Source organism: Chiloscyllium plagiosum, chromosome 27, assembly GCF_004010195.1.
Source record: "Chiloscyllium plagiosum isolate BGI_BamShark_2017 chromosome 27, ASM401019v2, whole genome shotgun sequence".
NCBI classification, from domain to species: Eukaryota; Metazoa; Chordata; class Chondrichthyes; order Orectolobiformes; family Hemiscylliidae; genus Chiloscyllium; species Chiloscyllium plagiosum.
In genome coordinates, this window is record NC_057736.1 from 45544289 (window position 1) to 45558190 (window position 13902).

The window sequence follows — 13902 nt, forward strand, 5'->3', positions numbered from 1 at the left end:
GTGCTACCTTCTTCACAGCCTCCCTACATTCTTGGACATCCTGACAAACAGCTAGCCTACTTGCTGGACTACAAGTCCGGATCCCATCCCCCTGCCAAATTAGTTTAAACTCCCCCGAAGATTGCTAGCAAACCTACCCCCCAGGATATTGGTGCCCTTCTGGTTCAGGTGCAACCCGTCCATGGCAGATGGTGTTATACGAACATGAGTGTTCATGGATTTCAACCACAGAACTGGTAAGTAGTGATCTTTCCACACTTTCCATTGTCTATACTCACCACACACGGGGCTTCTCCCACTTGAGACTCTAATTCTGGCACAGTTTCTGGACAGATTGCAAAATATGGTCATTATGAAATCTATGATAGAACCTGTATCCGTCCATCCTCCATCTGTCATCCTCACACTGGTCCAACCACCACCCCGACTGCACATCACTTTTCCACTCCTCAGTGCATCTGACCTCACTCCAGACAACAGTCTTCCCCATCCCTGACTTTCTCCTTTTGTCCTAAGGCTCTGTGCAATTGCTATTCTCCTGCTCTCCCCCACCACAAAATTCAACAAAGCAAACCACCGATCTCAGAGAAAACTGCAAAAGTGACTGGTGCATTCCACCTTTAAATGAGTGTGAACCAAATCCTAAAATGTTCATGTGTAACTGATTTTATCTTAGAAGTGTGATATAATTCTAAACACTTTTACACAAATAAGTATTTTTGAAATGCACACTCCACAAACCAGCACGAGGCTCGATATGCCACAAGCATGACATTGAGTACTTTTTGACAACTGAACGAGATGTGAGAAAATCAAAATTTTGGCTGCCACCAAATTCAGTCATCTCACTTTCTGCTGTTGCAGGCTTCACAGATCCCACTACCACAACTCCCAACCCCTCCTCTCAGTATCCATTTGCAGCTTTTTGTCATTTCCTTTTGGAAAATAGTAATCAGGAAACAACTGTCTCTAAGTTATGTCTCCTTGGAGCTGATTTTAGACTTAGTGAACTATCTTCAAAGCTGTGAATAGCATTTTGCAAAAATGGAACACGTAATTGGCTTTGAAATAAATGAAAAAGTCTAACGTTTCTTTATTTGGAGATGCCAGTGTTGGACTGGGGTGGACAAAGTTAAAAATCACACAACACCAGGTTATAGTCCAACAGGAGTATTTGGAAGCACTAGCTTTCGGAGCACTGCTCCTTCATCAGGTGGTTGTCACAACCTGATGAAGGAGCAACGCTCCAAAAGCTAGTGCTTCCAAATACTCCTGTTGGACTCTAACCTGGTGTTGTGTGATTTTTAACTTTTCTTTAACCCCTAAAGCTGATTTAAAATTTATAACTTAACAAATGTGAGTGAATCTTCTAGTCTGATGTCAGTGGGAGTGACAGTGATGATGAATTGAAGTCAAAACTATTGTGATGTTCATAATTTTACAACAATCCTTTTTACCAACTCCCGGGCAACACGGTGGCACAGTGGTTAGCACTGCTGCCTCACAGCGCCAGAGACCCGGGTTCAATTCCCGCCTCAGGCGACTGACTGTGTGGAGTTTGCACGTTCTCCCCGTGTCTGCGTGGGTTTCCTCCGGGTGCTCCGGTTTCCTCCCACAGTCCAAAGATGTGCAGGTCAGGTGAATTGGCCGTGCTAAATTGCCCGTAGTGTTAGGTAAGGGGTAAATGTAGGGGTATGGGTGGGTTGCGCTTCGGCGGGTCGGTATGGACTTGTTGGGCCGAAGGGCCTGTTTCCACACTGTAAGTAATCTAATCTAATATATACTGATGTAAAATCATATCATCCTGAAGTCCCATCCATCACAAGATGGATATGCAAAGAATAGTTGTGTTGCTTACCAGTTTAGTCATGAAGGAAAAATAGAAAGAATTCCAGTACTGCAGCTAACACTTTCTTAAAATATTCAACAATTTACAGCTCCACTACCTTATCCAAGGGTTCATGTGTTGATCATTCACCTGTGAAGAACTCCCTGACATCCATCTTAAATTCACTTTACACCAGTTTGAACTTGTGACCTTTTACCTTTCTGTGCTATCAAGCAGCATCTACTTAGCAACACTCTGCTCACTGATACCCAGTTTGGATTTCGCCAGGGCCACAATGCTCCTGACTTTGTTATAGCTTACCAAGAATCGCAGAATTGTCAGCTGATGGTGGGTTTCACCAATGAAAAAAATGTCCTCGACAGAATAACAAGTGTTTTCCTTGCATGCCATTGGCATTTAGTTTTTTAGTTAGAATTGGTGACAAATGGGAAAGAACAAGAGAGCAGAAGTGACATGTAATTTGCAAATGGCACCCCATAGTTAACTTTTGGCCACTATGTGATGATATGGATCTGTTTCCTCCAACATCCTTATGCAATGCCTTGGATCATCATGACGTTGTCTGGTGAAGCCCCAACCAATAAAAGGATAAATAAAGCTGTACAATAGTTAAAATAAGCCATTAGCAAGTAGAAATATCTATAACAAAAGGTTGAAGTCTGGCAGAAGCAAGAGATCCAAGAACTAGCACTAACAATGATGATTTGTATTAAAATAGTGCTTTAACATAGTAAAATGTGCCAAAGTCTAACGACTCAAAGAAATATTAGGACTGATGATTAACAGCTTGATCAGAGAGGTAGGCTTCAAAAAGTGTCTTAGAAGGAGAGAAAGATTGCAAAGTTTAGGGGGGATATTCTAAAGTGGTAGGCTTTACAGTTGAAGGCACAGCCACCAATGCTGGAGTGATGGCATTTGGAAATCTACAGGATATCAGAATTAGAAGAGTACAGAGATCTCAGAAAGTTTTACAGATGGTACAGATTGCCAGGATAGGAATGGGTGAGGCCTTTGACAATTTCCAAACAAGGATGAAAATGTCAAAATTGAGACAGTGTTGGTTAAAGAATGAACCTAGCTGAAAATGTGTTGCTGGAAAAGCGCAGCAGGTCAGGCAGCATCTAAGGAACAGGAGAATCAACGTTTCGGGCATAAGCCCTTCTTCATGCCCGAAACGTCGATTCTCCTGCTCCTTGGATGCTGCCTGACCTGCTGCGCTTTTCCAGCAACACATTTTCAGCTCTGATCTCCAGCATATGCAGCCCTCACTTTCTCTTAAAGAATGAACCTAGATTAGTAAGGACAGGGATGAAGAGTGAATGGGAACTGTGCAAGCAAGGATACAAACTGCAAGTTTAGATGAACTCAAGCCTATGTCGAGTGGTAAATGAGAGACATTGGCCAGGAAATCTTTGGAACGATCAAGCCTTGACGAGGGAGCAAAGGGTGAGATTCATGATTAGGATGAGCGCAGATAGAGTATGATAAAATATAGGCAGAAACTAGAGAGAGCAGTGAGTTCACATCAAGGAATACCTAAGAGTCAGTTTGCCTTGGTGCATCAGAACAACTGAATGGATGGCCACAATGTTAGTGGCGCAGATATCCACAATCTCCTCATACTACAGATCTGAAGGTAGAGAATGCAAAGGAGAACCGAGTAAGAGATCGTTTGTTTTGGAGAAGAGAAATCCAGGGTTATCTTTTTCTTCCAGCATGATTCTGGGATAGTGAGTAGTTTGGTCAGAGACTAGGGCTTCATAATGCTTTTGATTGTTCATAATGATCTAGCAATGGATGGCGATATGTGTTGGCCACCATAAACTTGGATTAAATCTGTTTCATTGGGAATGGCCAGGTGAGGAATATTAATTGTATAATTGTTTCATGGAGATTGGAACAACAAAGGGGAAGGTAAGGGTATAGCTGGGCAAATCCGTAGCTGCAGAAATGTTGTGAATGGAGGACCAAAAGCTAGACAGTTGTGAATTTGACAATGCTTTGCAAGAAACTTGGGGGAAAAGTTTTTTTTTCTCCCCAGAGTGTGGAACAAAGCAAGTCAAATGAGAAAGTGGGATATGATTGAAAAGGGATATAACAAAATGATCAAAGATAAGTGCTCTTATCTCTAATTAATACAATAAATATAGACATGTGAGATGAATGGGTAGCCATGAATTTGACTAGAATGATTTATTTGGACAGAGAGATTAAGATCAGAAACCAGAGACTCGGAGTTATAAGAGCTTGATCATTGAAATGGAAGTTGCAGTCAACAGTGAACATATCTCAAAGAGTAATTTGATATGCTACATTGCTGGGTGAAAGGGAACAAAAGTTTAAATGAGAGAAGAGTGGGATAGAAAAGATGAGATGGTCCAGTGGTTTGTATTGGGTAAATGGTACAATGTTTAGCCAGACAATGAGGCTCCATTAAGAACAAATGGTGTCATCGCACCTTAGTCAGGTTTTCCATAAAGGCTTTGGAGTTCGCTGCAATTGTATTATAGTACAACCTCGATTATCCGAACAAGAGGGGCAAGGAGTATTTTGTTCAGATAGCTGATCGTTCAGATAACTGATCTGATTGGAAACAAGCAGTAATTAATGAGTGCTGGTTATCCGAACTTGCCTCGGTTATCCAGCAGGACACACCACAATACCATTTAACTGATAACTGATCTGATTGTAAACAAGTGGTCATTTGAGTGCCAGTTATCAAACATTTTTCCATTATCAGCAATGCATGCCATCATGCCATTTTACTGATAACTGAGTGCTGAGTTGCCTAATGCTATTTTTATGGGACCTTGAGATCTTGTTCAGATTATCCGAAGTTCGGATAATTGATATTCGAATAATCGAGGTTGTACTGTACATATAATCTCATTACACTAAGTTCATAAGAAATGAGAGCTGGGAAAGATCATAAAGACCTTCAAGCCTTTTCCACTATTTAGTAAGAGCATAGCTGATTTTCCCAAGTTCCATTTTCCCATCTGACTTTCCACATCCCTTGAAGTTCTTGGTGACTAATTTGTATTTATCCCTTTCATGAACATTGTCATTGAGTGACCATCCATTATCCTGTGGGCAGACAGTTCTAAAATTGTGCAATCCTCAGAGCTAAGTAATTTTTTCGACATCTCAGCCCTAAAGGAATCAATCCCTTGTCCTATGTTAATGACCCATAGTTCCACACTCTGCAACCACATTTTCTCAACATCTATAATGTCATGCCCTTAAAATCTTTAATGCATTTCAATTAGATAACCTCTGATTCTTCTAAATCATGATGAATGTGTACCTATTCTACTAAATCTAGCTTTATAGGACAATCAAGTCAAACTTTTTGGTCTGCATTCAAGGTAAATATGCCTTAAGGAAAAGAGATCACAACTGCGCAGTATTTCTCAGGTGTCATCGCATAACGTCATAACAACTACGAGCAGGAGTAGACCATTCAACCCGTAAAGCCTCCTCCACCATTCAGAAAGATCCTGACTGTTGTGATATTCATCATGTCCACTTTCCTGCATTTTCTTCCATAACCCTTGATTTTCCTACTGGTCAAGAATCTATCTACCTTGACTGTAAATGTACACAAGGACTCTGCTCCACATCTGTCTGTGACAAGGAGCTCCAAAGACTCTCAACCTTTTGAGAGAAGATTTTCCTCCTTATCTCAGTCTTAAATTGGTACTCCTTTATTCAAAAAATATGTATACTCTCCTGTGAGGGGAAACATCCTGTCAGCATTTGCCCTGTCAAGACCCCTAGGATTCCTCTATGTTTCAATTAGATCAGCTCTCATTCTTTTAAACTCCTACATTGTTTAGCCTTTATGCATAAAACATTTCCTTCATACTAGGATTCATCCTAGTGAACCTTCTCTGAACTCTCTCCAATGAAATGATATCTTTCCTTCAATAAGTTTTTAAGATGGCGGCAGAATAAAGAAGCTGAGCCTGGGGCTTTTCCACTCCGGTTTTATCTTTCTCTTTTTTTACTTTTTACTTTTGCTATTTTTCTTCTGTTTCTTTTTCTTCCTTTGTTTTCTTTTCTTTAAAGCCTGGAAAATGGCAGGTGAAGGAGGAGGCCTTCAGTGGCAGCAGCAGCAGCAAGGCCAGAATGAGCCAGATATGGCTCCATCCTAGCCTGTGGCTTCCCATCGAGTGAAGAGCAGGTCCTGGGCTGACTCACAGGCTGGGCCAAGGCTCCAGACCCATAGCTAGACCCGGGTGCCCGAAGCATTGGTGAAAGGGATGGATGGTAGATCGGCAATAGCGTCTGGAGGAGGCTTCTCCTGGCCCAGTGATGATGTGACTTCCAGCAGCCCAATGCGGTGCTCTTAGCCCAGCATAGTGATATTTTTCTATCTTCTTCAGTGGTGGCTTGCAGCCCAGTATTCCGGCAGCCTAGTGTTCTCATCCCCACCTGGCGTTCTTGTCACACAACAGCGGTCTCACCTGGCTACATCTTCAGGGTATTCCATCATTCTTTAATCGGCTGACCCTGAGCCCAGGAACCATTAACTGAGTAAAGATGAACCTTGCCTTAATTTATGTTTTTTTATTACTTCTGTCATTAATAGAAGCGCTGTGTTGTGGCAAAAAATGCTTTTTGCTGTATTTTTCATGTAAAAGTACACTTGACAGTAAATTTCTATTTTATTGAAAACTGCTCACATTACTGTAAATGATGACTAATCACCACCTTGTACCTTATACAGTTGCAGTAAGACTTCCCTTCTCTTATACTCCACCTCCCCCCCCCCCCCCCCCTTGAAGTATGGGCCAAAATTCCATCAGCCTTCCTGATTACCTTCTGCACTTTGATGCAAGATTTCTGTGTTTTCTGCACAGATACTCCCAAGTCCCTTTGTGTTGCAGCTTTCTGTAGCTTTTCTCAATTTAAATAATGCTCTGTTCTTTTGTTTTCTCTTACAAAATAATAATTTTACATTTTCACACATTATACTCCGTCTGCCAATGTTTTTGCCCACTTATGGAAATTATCAAGTTCTCTTTGCAAATTATTTGTATCCCTCTCACAACCACCTATTTTTGTATCGTCTACAAACTTGGCTGCTTTACATTCACTGCCTTCCTCCAAATCATAAATATACATTGCAACCAATTTTGGTCCCTGCACTGATTCCTCACAGGTCACCAACTTGAAAAAGAACCTCTTGTCTCATCTTACTGTTTCCAGTCCATTAGCCAATTCTCTCTTTGTGCCAATATACTATTTCCAACATCGAGGGGATTCTTATCTTAAGACATAATATTTTGTGATGTACCTTGTTGAATACCTTCTCCAAGGCCAAATACAGCATATCTACTTGTTACCCCCTATTTACTCTAGTTGAGATTTCCTTTGAAAACTCCAATAAATTATCAGGCATGATTTCCCTTTCATTAAGCTATGTTGATGCTGCTTGATTAGACTATGGCTTTCCAAATATTCCATTATTACTTTCTTGAAAATTGATTGCAATGCTTTTCTAACAATCGATGTTCGGCTAATCAGCCTATAATTACCTGCTTTTTGCCTCCCTCCCTTTTTGAATAGGGCTATCTCATTAGCAGTTTTCCAATTGTCTGGTACTTCTCCAGAATCCAATGATTTTTGGAAAATTACAACCAATGCATCCTCTATCTCTTTAACTACTTCTTTTAAGATGCTAGGATGCAAGTCATCAAGGCCTGTAGTCTTATCTCCTTTTTGCAAGGTTTGTGAAGGTTTGTAGCTCAGATTGAGGTTTAGGGTGTACGTTTGCTCGCTGAGCTGTAGGTTTGATATCCAGACGTTTCATTTCCTGGCTAGGTAACATTATCAGTGTGTAGGGCTACGAGGGAGAGAGGGTCGTGTCTTTTTGTGGCTAGCTGGTGCTCGTGTATCCTGGTGGCTAACTTTCCTCCAGGACAAACAGGAAGAAAGTTAGCCACCAGGATACACGAACACCAGATGCCATCTATCAACCCCTCAGAAAACGAACAGGAAATGACATCACCACAAACCCGAGGAACCCCATCCAGGAGAAAGATATAAATAGAAAGCAGGAGACAACACCTTCGCTTCACTTGGAGGTCGCCACTGATGATGTTACCTAGCCAGGTAATGAAACGTCTGGATATCATACCTACGGCTCAGCAAGCAAACCTACACCCTAAGTCTTAACTCCCTTTAACCCCATTAGTTTGTCTAATACTACCCCTCCAGTGATTGTAATGGTACTTAATTCCGCCCCTATATTCCTTATTATTAATGGGGTGTTTGAAGTATCTTCCATCATGAAGACTGATGCAGAACCCCTCTGCCATTTCCTAAACAGTATTGTCAGTTTTTTATATTCTTTGCTAGTCTGCCCTTGCATTTTGTTTTCTCCCTCTTTATTATCTGTTTTGGTCCTCTTTTACAGGATTCTGAATTTATCCCAGTATTCACGACTATCACTGACTTTTACCACCTTATATACTTTTTCTTTCAACTTAATATTCTCCTTAATCTCTTTGGTTAGCCATGGTTGATTCATCCCTTTCTTAAATCTTTCCTCCTTTCTGGGATGACTCAACTCCATATACACTCACACAAAATAATAATGTTGCTGAACTATCAGCTTTAATTTTGGTTAATCTGTGCTGTCCTGTTCCCGTCTTTCAGGAGTATCTGATAAACATTGACATTCCATATACAGTAATTCTATAAAGAATTTGATAACTGCCCTGTTAGACTCTTGGACTGTCGTAGCCGTGTGAAATTACATTGGGAGTATTGAAGTAATATTGAATTGTGTTTGCCTAAGAGGGCAACATTGCCACCAGAGGTTTGCTGGACCAGTACAGAAATGTTCAATTTGGTGACATTTTAAGCAATTAATTTATGAGATGTGAGCATCAATGGCAAAGCTTGCATTTATTGTTCATCCCTTACTGCTCTTGAGTAAATGACAGTGAACATTGAACCACTGCTGCTCTATCATGTAGATATCTTCAGTACTTTAAGAAGTTTCATGATTTTGACCCAGTGATAGCAAATGAATAGTCATAATGTGTGACTTGGAAAGGAGATTGCTTCCCATGTTCTTCTAGATTGTGGGTTTGGATGGTATTGTTGAAGGTCCCTTGGTGAGTTATTGCAGGGCATCTTGTAGTTGGTGTACTCGGCTGATTCTGTATCCCAGTGGTAGAGAGATTGAATATTGCTTTTGGTGAATGAGGTACTAATCAAACAGACTTTTGTTCTGGATAGTACTGATTTTCTTGATTATTGCTGGAGAAATTCAGGCAATTGAATAGTATACCAGCCTACTCTGGGCTTGCGTCTTGAAGATAGTGGACAGGCTTGGGGAAACAGGAGGAGAGTTACTATCTGGAGAATTCTTGGTTTCTGATCTTCTGGAGCAACCACATAATGAATGTAAATGGTCCAATTCATTTTCTGGTCAAACCTAGATGAACAGTAGCAAATATAACCAGTTAGTGCTGACTGTCTGGAGCACATCCTTCAGACTCAAAATCAGATCGACATTGGTAGGCGTTCAGGAAGCAAGAGACACAGCCACTTTGAGAAAAATAATTAAGACCGTCACACACAATTTGCATTTGTATAGCAGCCCACCTCAAGAAGAAAACTTTATTACAATTTAAAGGGAATAGAAAAGAGCATTGCAGACACTGGGAAGATTAACGAGAGAAGGAGACAAAAACAAGGCCGGAGAAAGCCAGAGAAGAGCAGCAGGAAACGTAGGATCAGCATCTGCATTGTTGGTTCTTACAACTGCACTTTCTTTATCGTATCACTGTTTTATATCAACATTTCTCTAAATCTGTTTTCTGAAATTATTTACAGATTCAGGATGTTGTAAAATGTCGAACAGGAAGCTGCAAAACTGAAGAGAATGAAAACTCACCTGATTCTTACAAAAATGGTCAAGTCCAGATTATGGTGAGTAAAGGACCAATTGCAAAGCAAAAGGTTGAAAACTGAGTCATACCTAACATTAGTTCCTCAAAGATTTGTTGGAGCACAAATTGCTTTTCCACAAGGACTGATTGAGACAAAAAACATTTTGTTTCTTAAAGGAAACTTAAACAAATATTTAAACAGAAAAAGATACTGGTTTAGAAGGATAGACCGGGAATAGTTTTGGGATTGTTGTATTAAACAAACAGAATAGACACAAGGGGCTTTCCTGTGTCATATTCCTCAATGTGCTTTCGCTTCAAGAGAAACTGGGTAATCTCTATCTATACTTTGACTGTTGTGAGATATGTCCAGCAGTTTCAGCTTTTAAGGTCAGGGACTGTGTGAGGTAATTATTAGAGTTGAAGGTTATACTAGAATGATTTCGGTATCAGTCGTTTAAATCAGGAACAAATTACAGAACGTTTTTGACCAGATATAATCATATTTGCTTTCATATAACTTATTAAGAGGGAAATACCCTGTTAGCTTCACAATACACAAGAGGATTTTCACCTGTAGATTGAAATGCATCATTGAGTCAACAGCCAAACATGGATGACACTGTTGGTATAATGCAACTTTAGTTTGAAATAATCAGGATCCAGCAGCTGGCTCACATTCCAAAGTGCAGGTTTAAATATCAGGCTGCTGCCAGTAAAAGAGTAAGATTTTCTGAGGAGGTACCACAGGAGGGCAAGGAAGATACCCAGCCTGGGTAAAGCCCAATAAGCTTGTCTTGCAGGGCATGGAGAACAATTTCCACACAGACAAAGTGACGGTGGCACAGTGGTTAGCACTGCTGCCTCACAGCGCCAGAGACCCGGGTTCAGTTCCCGCCTACTCTCTGTGTGGAGTTTGCACATTCTCCCCGTGTCTGCGTGGGTCTACTCTGGGTGCTCCAGTTTCCTCCCACAATACAAAAAAATGTGCAGGTTAGGTGAATTGGCCATGCTAAATTGCCCCATAGTGTTAGGTGAAGGGGCAAATGTAAGGGAATTGGTCAGGGTGGGTTACGCTTCGGCGGGTCGGTGTGGACTTGTTGGACCAAAGGACCTGTTTCCACACTGTAAATAATCTAATCTAATCTAATCTAATCTAAGTAAACTCAATTGTATCTTGTAGCTCCATCTGCTACTTCCCAACTGGCCAATCACACTATCTGGTCAACAAGAAATAGGTAACATCAGCTACAAAATGAGACATTCACACAATCCAAACAAGGTTCGTGGTAGGGGTCAGTGGTTGGTGATCACAGCTTCGGAGAGACAGAGCTTTGGTGACCAGGAGCTGGGAGAATGGCGAGGATGAATATTGAGGATAGGGACAATAAAAGGCTTGATTGAGGTCAGATTACTGCTCTTCTGCTATTCCTGGATAGGGGAGTGTTTAAAAAGGTACTTATCTTCTGGAGCCAGCTTTCGTGTCACTGCCAACCCTGACCCTGGGAATCCTACAGAGCAACTGTCACTTTTGCATAAAACTTTCCATTGCACTTTGCAAGCCCAAATTTAGACTGAGACCTTGAAACAGCAGGTAACTAGGGCACCCCAATATCTGCAGACATATTAAATGGCAGCATGAGCCACCAGTTGGAGTAGGAATCACACAATTCACTTTACACTCTCAACTTCTCCACCTGTTATGTGCATGGAGGCAAGCAGAATATCAAGACTGTTATAGCAATCAAAGTGAATATGAAGCTGTCTGAGAGACTGTTGTAAAAGCTCACATTGTCCATTAATGTGAATACCTGCTCTGACCTATAGAGCATGATTCCAGTCCCAAACCTGTGACTCTGAGCTCTGGTCAGTTGTGACTTAGCAGTGAATCAGTTGTAGCCACTATAAAAAATGATATGATCACAAGAAATTCTGGAATCTCCAACCTGGCAGTATAGTGGGAGTACCTTCATTGTACTAACTGTTATTTCAAAAAGGTATACCTTATCAAAACAAATAGAGTTTGGCAATAAATGCCAATAAGAACAATGTTTGCTTCCTAAAAATGAATGAAAAGAAATATAACAGACTATACACCTCTAAATTGGCATCCTTCGGTTAGATACTAGAATTGCTGCTATATTGCATTTTAAGCATGCTACTACTTTTATCGAGAAAACGTATTCCACATTTGACATATTAGAATTCATGGACACTACACAATATAAGAATTATAAGCACCTATTGCCCTGTGGGTCAGAGCACCAGTAGTGCAACACAAGGCTAGGTGGGCTGTATTCCACAATCGGATGATGGTTCGTCAATTTCATAGACAGAGATTGGAGATACACTTCCAAATCTTTCAAATATGAGTGGACAGATTGTTACTAGCTAATCATTCAGGACCTTGGTGTCCCCTCTTACTATTTGGGAACTTTAAATGAATGCTTAAGAACAACCTAATTTCCTTGGGCAGAAAACTTCTGTTTCTAATGTATTGGTTTTTATTCCTTGTTTCTTGCTGCCTTTTTATAGACAGATTTTGAAAAGGACGTGGACCTGGCCTGCCAGTCAGGTGAGTGCTTTACAATGTCATGAATGGTGAATTCTGTCCTCATCAGTAATCATTTATGTATTGTCCTACTCTCATTCTGATTGATACTATTCATCAGGAGAATCAGGAGTCCCAGTCCCACCACTAATTGAGGTTCTTCAATGGACAGTTGGTGCCCATGTAATGCCACAACTCCACATCAATTCTAAGTACCCTAATTCTGTCAAATACTCACAACCCACAGAACTCCCTATGTGTCAGTTCTGTCTCTTAACTAATCTCCCTTCACCAAAACTATCAATTCTTTGATCTTCTAGCTACTCACAGTTTTCTCAACTACCCCATAACAAAGTCAAAAAGTGTGGTGCTGGAAAAGCATGGCCAGTCAGGCAGCATCTGAGGAGCAGGAGAGTCGAGATTTCAGGCATAAGCTCTTCATCAGGAATGTGTACAAATTGATGTGTACTTCATTTATATTATAAACTTTATCTTCCTTTGGTTTTAATTTATTTCATTTTGACTTGATTTAATTTTACCTCCTTTTTGCTAGTTTGCCTTCCATAAAACCAAAGAGTTGCTCCTTCTTCATAATTTTTTTTTTAGTTTCAAATTATTTAGATGATACCCTACCAGCAGCTCCTCACTAAGCGATACATTTACAAATCTCCTGTGGCAGCAATTTTGGATTCTGTTTTTCCAACTCAACCTTTCCCTACTCTCCTTACTCTCATAAAACCTGTTGCCTCTTCTGTCTGTGCTGTGTTCAGGATGATGTCACTCATTGCTCTCTGCACTGTCTTCAAACCTGCTTGCTCCTTTCCCTGTGCTGTGTTCAAAAAGGCATGTCTGTCGTAACAATATCAGAATTTGCTGGAAAAACTGTAGGTCTAGCAGTATCTATGGAGAGAAAGCAGAATTAAAGTTTTGGGTCCAATGACCCTTCTTCAGAACATGTCTGTAGTAGTTGGTTCAGGTGTCTGGGGTTAGGACAGTCCTGTGCCATTGGGGGCAGTCAGGTGTCAGGGAATTAAGATCAGGGGATTATGGTCAAGTATCGGGGAGATGCAGTCACATATTAGGGTGTGAGTGAGTCACAGTGAGTGGAGTCAGTGTGAGTGTGGGATCAGGGTTAGGAGTTAGTGTGTGTTTTAATTCCTGCTTCTGCATAACGTCTGTTGGCCAACTATTAGGGGAAATAAGTCAGAAACTTACAAAGTTCCTTACAGTAATTCAAAGTTTTGGACTTATTTTGAGGATTACAAGTATAGGTTAAATTCCCTTTGGAAGTTTCAACTCCTCGGTAATTACCAAATAGTCACAGCATCAGGATTTCCGAGTGGCCATCTGTAAGAGATATCCAGTTTCTGACTGTATGGAGATTGAAAGATCCATACATCAAAAGCTTGCATCATGCATCTGTCACTGCTAGTATTGGAATGTATAGGCAATCCAACAATATAACGCAAGAGTGAAAGACCTTAATAAATTTAAGAACCCTTCATGATTTTAGGATATCTCAAAGTGTTTTACAGCCAGTTGATTGCCAGGAACTGCAGCATGATGTTTACACATATCCCACAAACAGCAAT

The 13902-nt window shown here is 40.7% G+C and overlaps 1 protein-coding gene across 7 annotated transcripts in view; it reads left to right on the plus strand.

Annotated features, from left to right (window-relative positions):
- Positions 1–13902, plus strand: part of LOC122563754 (adhesion G protein-coupled receptor B2-like) — a 776300-nt gene that overhangs the window by 711551 nt on the left and 50847 nt on the right. For all 7 annotated transcript variants that reach the window (XM_043717945.1, XM_043717942.1, XM_043717944.1 and 4 more), the window contains 2 exons: positions 9704–9799; positions 12295–12334. In XM_043717945.1, the coding sequence (XP_043573880.1) occupies positions 9704–9799; positions 12295–12334 (136 nt within the window). The remainder of the gene's footprint in view (positions 1–9703; positions 9800–12294; positions 12335–13902) is intronic.